General features: G+C 47.8%; 1 protein-coding gene and 1 long non-coding RNA gene across 2 annotated transcripts in view; one reads left to right on the plus strand and one right to left on the minus strand.

Moving 5' to 3' along the window:
* Nucleotides 1-12,036, minus strand: part of LOC148347931 (uncharacterized) — a 60,808-nt gene that overhangs the window by 11,330 nt on the left and 37,442 nt on the right. The window lies entirely within an intron of this gene.
* The window catches only part of LOC148347932 (proline-rich protein 12-like), a 30,371-nt gene that overhangs the window by 2,809 nt on the left and 15,526 nt on the right, over nt 1-12,036 (plus strand). The window contains exons 3-7 of the mRNA XM_088324147.1: nt 2,551-2,712; nt 2,924-7,533; nt 7,778-7,999; nt 9,138-9,798; nt 10,849-11,381. Of these exons, the coding sequence (XP_088180273.1) occupies nt 2,551-2,712; nt 2,924-7,533; nt 7,778-7,999; nt 9,138-9,798; nt 10,849-11,381 (6,188 nt within the window). The remainder of the gene's footprint in view (nt 1-2,550; nt 2,713-2,923; nt 7,534-7,777; nt 8,000-9,137; nt 9,799-10,848; nt 11,382-12,036) is intronic.

Below are 12,036 nucleotides of genomic sequence, written 5' to 3' on the forward strand. Positions count from 1 at the left end.
CAACAGGAATCAAACCCACAAGGGCATTGGATCCTAACCACTAGCCCATCAATGATATTTCAGTGTTCATTTTACCTGTGAAAAGTGATGGGTCCCAGGGACTGGCATGCAGAAAAATCTATGGGTCCCAACAGAGATCTATGGCTCCCCTAAATTTAGTCTTATCCAGGTTGAAATCGTAAATTGGCGACAAATATATATAAATCTATACATTCATTCAGTTTTAATCATCAAATTATGAATTCATTTTCTGCATCAAAATATTGTTGGTAATATACCGATGAAAGGGATAACCACAAACCTGTCTTTTTATTTTTTTCTCCTTTTATACTTCCTTTTTTTCTTAACTTCTTTATACAACATAATTTGTAACATCAATCATCAAAGCAAGTGAGCCGTTGGAGAGCCGGCTCTTTTTAATGAGTTGAGCCAAAAAAGACGATTCTCTAAAAAAAGACGGACTTCCTTTCACTAGAGATCGGCGTGCAGACGAAAACTCGAACCGCGAGACCAAAACAACAATGGCGGATCTGCCTGAAGAAAAGTTTGGAGTGCAGTAAATCTTTGGTTAAAAAAAAGTAATCGGTTAATAATGACAATTTGGTGTCAAAAAAGTTGCGTCGCACGTTGATTTGACACAATGCGTCCCCAGCAAAAATGATGCGTCTAGGAGAACGAGAACACTGATATTTACATAAGAAAAGGCATTATAGATTATCTCTATTTTTGACTCACTTACCAGAGACAAATATTAAGAGATTGGAGATCATAGAAAATCGTCCTGAAAGATGTACACTCTTTGGTGTACTTGATGACGAATTGGACATTAAATAATTTTTTTTGTACATTTTCTGTCGGTATTGTGTTCATAGCTTACATTGTTAATAAATCATTCTAATCTCGGCCACACATATTCAACGTTTGTCACGTACAATGCTCAGTGTGAGCAGAGAAAAGGCGAAACAAAATTTGATCCTGATTTTGAATCCAAAATGAAGGCTATACACGAATAAAAACAAGTATACTATTAGCACATGGAAGGGATGAAAACCTTAAACGTTGAACTTGTCTTCAGGCAAAAAAAATGTTATGAGATGCGATTTTCTGTTCCATTAAGTCAGTTTGTTGAGCGACCCATTAAACCAACACTGAAAATAATTCATTGCTGCTGAATCCGTTCGGAGGCTACAAGTGGGAGTAAAAATCCATTACTGAGGCATTGACTTGATAAGTGTAAGTACTGTCGGCTTGTAGTTAAAAATAGTCAGAGCGAATGGATCAAGACGGGGGACTCCATTTAACATAAGCTACATTTTAGCAATAGCTTGTTATCAAAGTACCGTATTTTCCGCACTATAAGGCGCACCTAAAAGTCTTAATCTTTCTCAAAAGCTGACCATGCGCCTTATAATACAGTGCGCCTTATTTATGGCTCAATATTAAATCGCAAGGTCTCGCAACTTACGCAACAGCCGCCGACTAGATTTTTCCCCGTAGGCGATGTCGTCCGCGGTGTATGCTGGGATTTATATACTGGCGTTCCATTGGCTAACCAATGTGTCAGTCATCATTTGAATCGATCGCTATTGGCTAAAGTTATTCGGAGCCTCGGATTGGCTAGAGGGCCGAAACAAACCCTGCAATTGGCCGAAAAAGATGTGTCAATCATCCGTTAAATCGATCGCTATTGGCTGAAGTTATTCGGAGCCTGGGATAGGCTAGAGGGCCGAAACAAACCATGCAATTGGCGGAAAAAGATGACTGAATAGCAAGCTTGCTAAACTACGCCATAAAGAAACATGTTTCATTAGTCTGTATTTGTAAATATTTTACTCTCCTGGATTTAACTACACTCACGGTTGTAAGAAGACCATGATTTCGTATCATTATTGAACGTGAGAACTTAGGTGAGCTATGCGGCTTTATATTTTAATCTTGTTAATCTTGTTTTAGAACGATTCTGATGTTGCTGTGATGAGTTGAGTGAATTAAACTCAATTCCAAGTGCTTATTGTCATATGCACAGTAAAGTTGCGAGCGAAAAAGAAAATAGAAACTAAGGAATGGTTGGCATTTCTTGAATTCCAAGACTTTAACCTTCCGAATGATATTTGAAATGACGCATTTGAGTGACATCGTACGGACACCGCATCCGCACGTGTCTACGACACGTATTTGCTTCTTTGCAAGCTTTGGGAATGTTAAGGGGGTAATAAGTTGGACTGAACTATCTGACTGTTTTGTCCACGTTCCCATTGTAGCGCCTTATAATCCGGTGCGCCTTATCTATGAAAGATATAGGACCAAAAACTATTTTTTGGGGGTGCGCCCTATAGTGCGGAAAATACGGTAGCTTATCATATATCGATCTTTTCTTGTTCTAAACCTGTTTCTCTCTGCCTTAACAAAGTTGTAAAGCCTAGACTGCATTATTTACGTGCCAATAAAATTTCTGGGATAGGGAACAGTATTTTTTTTTTTTTAATTCATTTCAAATTATGTAAACTCTTTTAAAAGTTTGTTTCAAGGGTGTGTATTTGTTTCTCAAAGGTCTGTCGGGGCTGTTTGACACTGGCCTGCATCATGCCAGCCCCTCGGCCCCCGATGCCTCGGTCATGAATCTGATTTCGGCATTGGAGTCTCGGGGTCCCCAGGCTCCCTCCTCCGCCTCCTCGTTACTCTCCCAGTTCCGCACGCCGTCCTGGCAGACAGGTGAGGCCGGGCTGTTTCTATTGTCGATACGGCATTTAAGAAACCTTGAGTGGGTTTAGTCATCATTGTGCTTGAATTGTGTTGTATGTTGGAAAAGCTTTTTGTAAAGAATAGACCAATGGTTAATAGGACAGCATTCGTTCTTGTATGAGTGAAGTAATTTCTTATTTGTGGTTTTTGTTCCCTGCCGTCCCCCAAACCCTTTTAACAGCAATGCACACACCTGCTCCTCCAGAATTATTCATTTCTGGGGCTCTTCCTGGCTCCGGGTCCTTCCCCTCCTCCTCTGCTCTGTCGGCCTATCAGCACCCATCCTTTTCCAGCCGCTCCTTTCCAGGGGCCTCCCTTTCCTTGCAGGACACTCCTACGTTTAGCCCCACATCCAATGGCCTGCTTTCCCCACACGATCCCTTGCTCCATATCAAAGCTCCCTCCCAATCTAGTCTTGGTTTTGACAGACTCCTGTCCTCACAAGGGGCAGCCGCGTATAGAGGGAGCCAAGACCCGACGGGAGCCTCTTCGGCCCAGGCCACCTCCGCTAGGCACCTGCAGTCTCATCAGTTTAACCTTCTGTCATCGCAGCTCCAGGACCAGTCCTCCCAGCTTTATAACGCATCAGTATTCTCCTCCGCCCAGCCCCAAGCTCAGTCACAGCCCCAGTCCAACTCGGCCCAAGAGCGAGCGGTTCCCAGACAGGACAGCGTCATCAAGCACTACCAGCGGCCCACGCCGTCGCAGCCGCAGCTCTCGTCCTCCGCCGCCCACTCCCTGCAGCACTACCTTAGTTGTGGAGGGGCGGGGTACCAACAAATTGCCACCCATCACCGCCACGCGGGTCTTTCTTGCAGCCCGCTCGGTGACCAAAGCCCCTCATCGGACCACAAAGCCTCGTCCCGTGCAGAGCAATATCGACCAATCATCCAGCCTCCCTATTCTTCCTCCTCATCTTCCTCCTCTTCTTCTGCCGGGAAAGGTACCAAAAGTAGCTCCAGCAGTGGCTACTCCTCTGCAAGTTCAGCGTCATCTTCAAGAACTCCACTGACACCTCCGTCCGCCTCCTCTACCTCTTCATCCTCCTCCTCTTCTTCTGCAACCCCTGGTGCTCACCCCTCTAACACAATACCCACCTCTAGCTCAAACGCAGCCCCCTCTCGGCAGCAACCCCCCACTCAACCGGCGCCACCTCCCCCGGCCCCTCAACAGCAACAGCCCCCTCCCACCTCCACTTCAACACCTCAATCACTCCCCAAATCATGCCTCTCTGGCTACGGTTCACCCGTGCCTCCTGTAAAAACGCCCACCTCTGCTCTTACTGGTCAAACCCCACCCCAACAACAGACACAGTCATATTCTCCAAATCAGCCCCCTACTTCTCACCTCGCTCAGTCCTATGGGGGCTTCAGTTCCCCGCAAGCTCAGGATCTGAGCTCAGGTGGGAAAGGTTACGGAAGTTTAGGGGGGCGAAGTCAATCCTACCCCTCAGATATATACGGAGCCGATTCCGCTTATGGATCGCTACCCTCTTCTCTGGGTGGAGCTGGAAGCCCATCGCTGGGTTATGGTGCCCCGGGACATTCTCCAGCGCTTTTGAGATCAAGTGGTTCATCAGGTAGTGGAGCATCTGGGGGAGGAAGCAGCAGTGGTACAGCTAGTGGAAACTCTGGGTCAGGAGGAGGAACAGGAAATGGTATGGCAAGCGAGAGAGGCGGAGGAGGGAGCGGAGGCGCATCTTATCATATTCCAGATTCTAGTCCCTCCCCATCTGGAAACTCTGGCATCATACGCCCAGGGCTGCACTCCCCGGTGCCGGCATGTCCCACGCAGTCTCCTGGAGGTCCCGGATCTAATAAATACATCTCGTCTGTTCTCTCACCTCCGTTCTTAAGCTCCCCACAGGGCTATCCTGACACAAGAGGTCCCGGCTCCCAACCTCAATCTTATCATGCCACCTCCTCGAAGACAAAAGCTGATACATCCATGTTGGTAGTCGGTTCTCAGCGATCCCAAGAGGAAGTGGATGACGACGACGAGTTCTTGATCCAGCACTTGCTACAGGCACAAGCGAGTCCTGCTACTCAGGCTTCTCATCATCATTCCCAACAACAGTCCCAACAGGCAACGCAGCAAACGCAACCTACGTCTCAGTCGGCACCACAGACTTCTGATGCTGGGAAAGGGCTCAGTTATGACATGGGAAAGTCCTCTGAAGAAAGATACCACCCCCAGAGTGTCATACGCACTCACAGCGCCACTTCTTCTGGGGTAGGCAGTGCAAGCTCCGGAGGGTCAATTTCTGGGCTAGACGGACAGTTGGAGATGTCACTAAAGAAGCAGCAGCAGCAACAGCAGCACCATCACCAACAACAACAAAGGAACGAGAGGCCTGTTGGGACCAGCAGGAACAGTGGGGGACGAGGCAGCGCTGAACAAGTGCACTCGCACCTTCTTCACCACGACAACCTTGGTTCTGTAGTCCACTATGGACGAGGGGACCCGTACACACAACACTCCCTTGCCCCCCAACACTCGTCACATAACCAGCACGTTTCTTCGCATTCCCAGATACCGCACTCCCAGATGGAGCTACAGAAAAAGGAGCGCGGCGAAATCCCTTATCCTCGTAAAACGCCCGAGGTCCAGCCTCAACTTCCCCAGTCTCAAAGTACCGCGCCTCTCATGGACTCGCCCACAGATCAGTCACATCAACCGCCGCATCTCCTGCAGTCTGTGTTGTCCCACACCACCCGCAACAAAATGGAGCCTCATACGCAGCACCACAAAATGGACACGCACCAACAACATCCGCAGCAGCACCACAAAATGGACACTCATCGGCAACACCAACAGCAGCATAAAATGGACTCCCACCAGTCACATCAGCAACACGCGAAAATGGAGTCCCACCCGCAGCATCAGCAGCACCACAAGATGGACTCTCACTCCCAACAGCCACAGCACTCCGTTGGTCCACAGCAAACTGCGATGGAGAGTGCCAACGGGCGACTTAGTTCCAGCAAGCACCCGCCCCAAGCCCAGTCCCAAACGACGCAGCTCCAGCTCCAACTCCAGTCGCAGGCCTTAGAAGTGGCGGCGGCTCATTACAATCACGGACCCTCTTCGCATCAACACGATCAAGGCCAAGTCAAACAAAGCTCTGTGGTTTCGTCCTTGGACATGCTCGAGCGCTCGCTCTCCCAGACCTCGGGCGCGGACGTGGCCATTGCGGAAGACAGACGTAGCGGACGGAGCGCGGGAAACAGCGAGCGACATCGACAGCAAGAGCAACAGCAGAGGCAGCACCCGTCTCACCATCACCCGCTACCCCACTCGGCCCCCGAGTTGCACTCTTTCCTCTCCGAACCTGAAATCGTCATGTCCGCCCCCTCCCACATGCACCATCTTTCCCAGCATCACCCTCAACAGCAACACCCCAATTCCCAACACCAGCAAACCCACTCCCACCACCCTCATGCCCCGCCGCACCACATACCCTCTTCTGCACCTGCCCATTCCCAACCCCAGTCTGATCAGCAGCAGCCTCTGGCTTCTCAGCTCACCCCACAGCAGAGCCAATTAGACCAACAGCGCTCAGAGCAGCACCAGTTTGACACGGTCAGCCCAGTGGAGAAAGAGGACCAAACGCAACAGAGTAATCGCTTTGTTCCGCTAACATCCATTTGCTTTCCCGACTCCCTTCTCCAGGATGAGGATCGATCATTTTTTCCAGGCATGGAAGATATGTTTTGCGCTGAGGACTATAAGTCCAGCTGTTCTGGAGGTGCGGGACCAGGGCAAGAGGAGATGAACGAAAGCCATAGTGGACAAGAAGCCATGGGCTCCATGAAGGCCGGACAGACCAGTGGTGGACCTGGAGGAGGTAGCGGACCGGGCTACGATATGATGGGTCATCATGGAGATCAGGGTTATGAGCAATATTGTCACGGCCTGGAAGAACCTAGCAACAATACAATGACTCTGGATCTCGACTCCTTAAAAACCCACGAGCTTCCCTCCACCGTTAACACTGAACAGCTTGGTCTAATTCAATCCCAGGGCCCGGCTATGGGCATGGGCTCCAATAATACTGGACCTAACAACCCTGCTGCAAAGCTTCCTTCCGGACCCGGGGGAGCAAGCACAGGGGCAGGCTCCGGAGGCCTCCAATCACCGATTTTCTGCTCGTCTCGTCCCAAAAAGCTCCTCAAGTCGAGTTCTTTCCACCTTCTGAAGGAGCGCAGGGACCCCAACACATTGCCTAAGAAAAGTTATGCGCAAGAGTACGAGTTTGAAGACGATGAGGATAAAGCAGACCAACCCGCTGACATAAGGTTGAACAGTCGAAGGCTTTCAGATCTTCTACCGGATTTAGTGTCTAGCTGCAGGAAAGGAGGAAGCGGTTCCCTGAGCCCTTTAATGGGAGATATCGACTTCTACCACGCCTCGGGCTACCAACCCATGGGTGCGCATTCTCTTTTGCCTCAGGAAGGCCCTAAGAAGAGAGGGCGGAAGCCTACCCGGCCCAAGAGGGAGGGTCCTCCGCGACCCAGAGGCCGGCCTCGCATTCGGCCCATGCCCGAGCCCTACACACCCAGAGGTATGATGGGCGAGATGGGCGGAACGGTGGGCGGCGGCGGCGGAGGGGGGTTCAGCGTGGAGGGGCGAGGTCGGGGTCGAGGCCGCGGAAGCAGAGGAAGAGGAGGACGGAGAGAGGATATGTATTTGGAAATGAGCGGGAAGGAGCAGGAGCAAATGCATCATCATCACCATCAGCAGCAGCTCCACCATCAGTCTCAGCAGCATGAACCGATCCCTCCATTGAAGGTGAGTAGCTCAATACATAAAATATAGACCGGTATTGCATTTATGTGTTCGGTTTGCCATCGAAAGTGCGTTTCGAAAAACAAACAATCCGATTAAAAAGTATTGCGACTTTTTAAAACAACCACCTTTAAAAGCTGAAAACCGTTGTAGTGATTTGCTATATTTAAAATGAAAGATAACCAACAAAGACTCCCTGCTTATGTAATCCAAATTTTTCATCTCCTTGTCCTCTTTTTGAAAATAGATCAAGTTGCCTATTCCCATGTCCTCCTCCGACGCCTTGCTGAGGACGGATTCTCTGTCAGGCACAGACCCGGCTCTGTCTGACGGCTCCGTGGGCTCGGCTCCTTCAATCGGTCTGAGTCCCGGGCCTTGCGGCACGGAGAGTACCAGGACGCAGGATAAGAACAAGCAGAAAAGACAAATGATGAATGAAGGAGTAGACGGGGAAGGTCTGGAGCAAAGAGTAAGTGCTGCCGGTCCATACCAGATAGACGGAGCCCTTTCAGTGTTTGCGCGTGGATTATTAAGGCAGATTGGTGCAACTCGTGTCAGTTAATCCCAGCCTATTGACAGTGAAATATTGTACCAAGTATGCTCAAGCAGCAAGATAGCATCTTGATTTTAGTGATTTTTGTCAATGATCTGCCCTAAATACGGATGATTGCGGGCTCCTTCGTGGAGCTTTAGTGTGCGACTTTTTGGACTCGTATACAACGCCGGTCCCTATTCACTAATTAACCAGTGAAATATGTTTTTATGCCAGCAAGTTAAATAGATGAAAATAGTCCCTCGGATAAAAAGTCTATATTTACAATGGCTTAGGTTCAAGTTAAGAATAATTGATGACCTTAAATACATCATTAGTGTTGGTGGGATCTATGATTATAAAAATTAATAATTGCTATTATTAACTGTGTAACGTTGTCTTGTTAAATAATGATCCAATAAAATATACATTATTAATGACGCTAAAAATGTTGTTAAATCCTGTTAGAATCATTATTATAAAATATTCCTCGCTAGCACCGGTAGGATCCATCTTTCAGTCAATAGTAAGCGTTTGTAACAAAAACAATTCCCAACACTTATCCTACTTACACTTACAAATGATTGAAGATGGTTTTTTTTGCTGTGTTGAAATAAAAAAAAGCCACAAACAAACCAAATAAGACAGTCAGCATTCAAACAAATTTAAACCAGATAGCCACCATAATTTACTAGATATGAAACGGGCACGGCAAAAGCGGGCATTCCTAAAGATTTCAAGTCAATTCTTCGGAGTTGCAACCAAAGGCTCTGAAGGTTCTTATGTTTCCTCGGGGAATTTAAAAAAAAAAACTTCTTGAAACTGTGATGTGTGCACTCGTACACACAACAGCTGGGCATGATGTTGATTTTGGAAATTGTGACTCTTAAAAACGCAAGTCAACATGCAAATCTTTGCTCGCTCTATTCAAACTTGTACTCCCGTTGTTTTGGGTCAACGATCCGGTGATGACGTAGGCTGCAAAGGGGTCGAATTAACTGAAGCACTTATGTCTGGTCTTTTTTTGAGGTATCATGGACGCCTAAATCTCTAATCTATTCCTCGTGACTTCTAGGGTGACGAGAAGGATCCGGACTCCAAAGCTGGCTTGGTCGCCTCCTTGTTAGACTTCCTTAAAACGGGAAAGAGACCCCCGGGCATGGACATTTCCCCCGGAATGGAAGCAGACAACGGTGAAAGCTCCCCTTGTAAATCGGGGTTGCGAGCACTATCTCCAGCGCCCGCCCCGCCGCAAGCTCCACCTCCGTTCGGAGACGGCGAAGGGAACGGCAGCCTCGCTCTCGGCAGCTGCCAGAGTCCTAAACGTTTGGAGGACGAGCTCAAGCGCAACCTGGAGACCTTGCCCTCCTTCTCTTCGGACGAGGAGGACTCTGTCGGAAAGAACCAAGACCTCCAGAAGAGCATCTCCTCTGCCATTTCCGCCCTCTACGACACTCCTCAGCTGACCGCCAACATCCATCACTCGCTACCTCCTCAGCCTTCCCACTCTCCTCCCACGCCCCCCTTGCACCCCCCGACCCTGAGCCCTCAAACAGACATTCGGACGCAAACCCAGCCCGGCCAACCCTGCCTCTTCCGGCCGGAGGACCGGAACACGGACGAGATCAAGGATGAGGAGAACCACGACCAGAGGAGTACTGGAGGGGATGAGGAAAACGATATGATGGAGGAGAGAGAACTGCAATTTGAGGCTCTCGGTGCCACTAAGCTTGAAGGTAAAACTTTCCCATACCCCAAAAATACTCTATCTATCTATCTACCTTGGTGGAGTGGAGGCTCAAATTCATGCGTTTGATAAATTCCCGTCACGTCATTATGAGTCCATTATTTGTATTGAGTGGGGATTTGCTCCAATTTGCATTTTCAAGCAACGGCAGATGCCGTCTTGTATTTACCACGAAGGTTTTGCATTCATTTACATCACGTTTAGCGCATTATTACGTCGGACAGATTGTATGTTTGTTAAACGCCTTGTTTAAGGATGTTCTGTATGTCAAAATCATATGGCGTTTTCACAGATGGACTTGGGTATCTCATTCTTGTTTTTTACAGTAATCCCTCGTTTTACGTGGAGTTTGCGTTCCAAAACTCCTGTAGAAACCTTTATTCATTTACAGGGTTGTGTTGGGTTACTTTAACATGATTACTTTCAATGACTTTTGGATGACTCCAATACCAAGTACGCTAATAAAAGACAAAAGAAACAAAATAGGAATAAAATGATGACTCACAACACGTGGTAAGCTTTGTCTCCTGGCTTTGATCTCCGGCAAAACTAACATCAAATGCCACAGAAACAAAATGAAAATCAATCCAACATCATTTTTGCCGTTCTGTGTGTTCCGTTACTCCCCAAGCCTGCACAAAATTGAGTCATTTTATTCGTTTTTAGGTTTTTCTTTGTCTTTTATTAGCATATTTGGTATTGGAATGATCCAAAAGTAATTAAAAGTAATTCAGTTAAAGTAACCCTACCCAACCCTGTGAATCATTTATGAAATACTTGATTATATTTTGAAACCAATAAAAAGACCCAAGCGCTCGTTTAACCTGTAAAAGTGATGTACTTTATGAAGGTTTCCGTGTCATATTAGAAATAACTTGCCATATTCCACAATGTTGTACCGATTCAGGAGACGAGCCACTTCAGATGATATTTTGTCGCCATCAGGTGGCGCCTAAAAGAAATACAAATTGTACTTTATAATTAAGGGATGGCTGTACCGTTTTTCATCGATTCTGAGACTCGATCTCTTTCCTTGCAGTGTCCCTTCCGGAGATTCCTCCCCCCGCAGCAGCAGCATCTCCCCAGCCCGCCTCTGTCCCTCTTTCTCATGCCTCCTCTTCTTCCTCATCTCCTCCTCCGTCCCCTCTTCCTCCTCTTTCTCTGCCTTCTACCCCTCCTCCTCTCCAAGAGGAGCCACGTAGGAACTCGAAGCCTTCCAGCCCGGATTCGGCCAAATCTCAAAGCCCGCCGCCTCCTTTGAGCGCTTCCCTCGCTCCTCCGCCCGCTTCGCCTCCCGCTTCTAGCCCGCCTCCGCCCGCTTCCTCCAGCCCAGCTCCTCCCGAACCGGCTTCTCCTCGAAAGGAGTCCGGGACGCCGTCCCCGGAGTCGGCCGCCTCCCCCGAAGAAGAGCGAGCTCCTCCCAAGACTACGAACTTGCATCTGGCGCAGAAGCAGGAGGACGCGGCCGTGGCGGGGGAGAGCGAAGAGGACGGCAGCGAGAGCGGCGGCGAAGGCATCTTCCGAGAGAGGGACGAATTTGTGGTGCGGGTGGAGGATATCGCCACTCTCAAGGTAAGAAACCGTGCCGTGAAAAAGGATTTCCGGGGTTTTGGCGTATTTCTCACTCGGATCGTCAAACTGATTTTTATATCACGCTGAGTCGACCCAAGGAAGTCCAAAATCCACTCCAAAGGAAATCCAAACCTATCTGTCCCTATGTGAAATATAGAATAGAATATACCTTTATTGTCATTGTTACAAAAAGGGTTAACATATTGTGACAACGAAATTGGGCATGACACTCCAGTTTCACACATTCACAGTGAGGTTAAAAAACCCAAGAAAATAAAGGAACAGAGAAGATAAGGTTATAAAACAAGGAGGATAAGGTTATAGTTATGATTTACACCAAATTTACACAAGAAATGTCGGCATGTAGGATGTTACATACAGTTTGGTATCGTAAGGGTTTGCGCAATATGCATTTGGTGCAAAAATAGTCATCATAAATATGAATTGCCACTCAACCTAACAGCAAGTAGGGCTACCTTTGGCAGCGATAACAAAATCAAACTTAATTTAGCAAAGAAGAGTGGGCAAAAAATTCTCTACAGTGTTGTGAAAGACCAATTATTGTAATTAATGGCTGAGTCAAAAAGCTTAAAGTTTGGTTAAGTCTATTTCACTTTAATGACTGGTCATCTATTGTAATTCTGGTTGATGATGA

Source organism: Urocampus carinirostris, chromosome 19 (genome assembly GCF_059441175.1).
Source record: "Urocampus carinirostris isolate Australia breed hairy pipefish chromosome 19, RoL_Ucar_1.0, whole genome shotgun sequence".
Lineage (NCBI taxonomy): Eukaryota > Metazoa > Chordata > Actinopteri > Syngnathiformes > Syngnathidae > Urocampus > Urocampus carinirostris.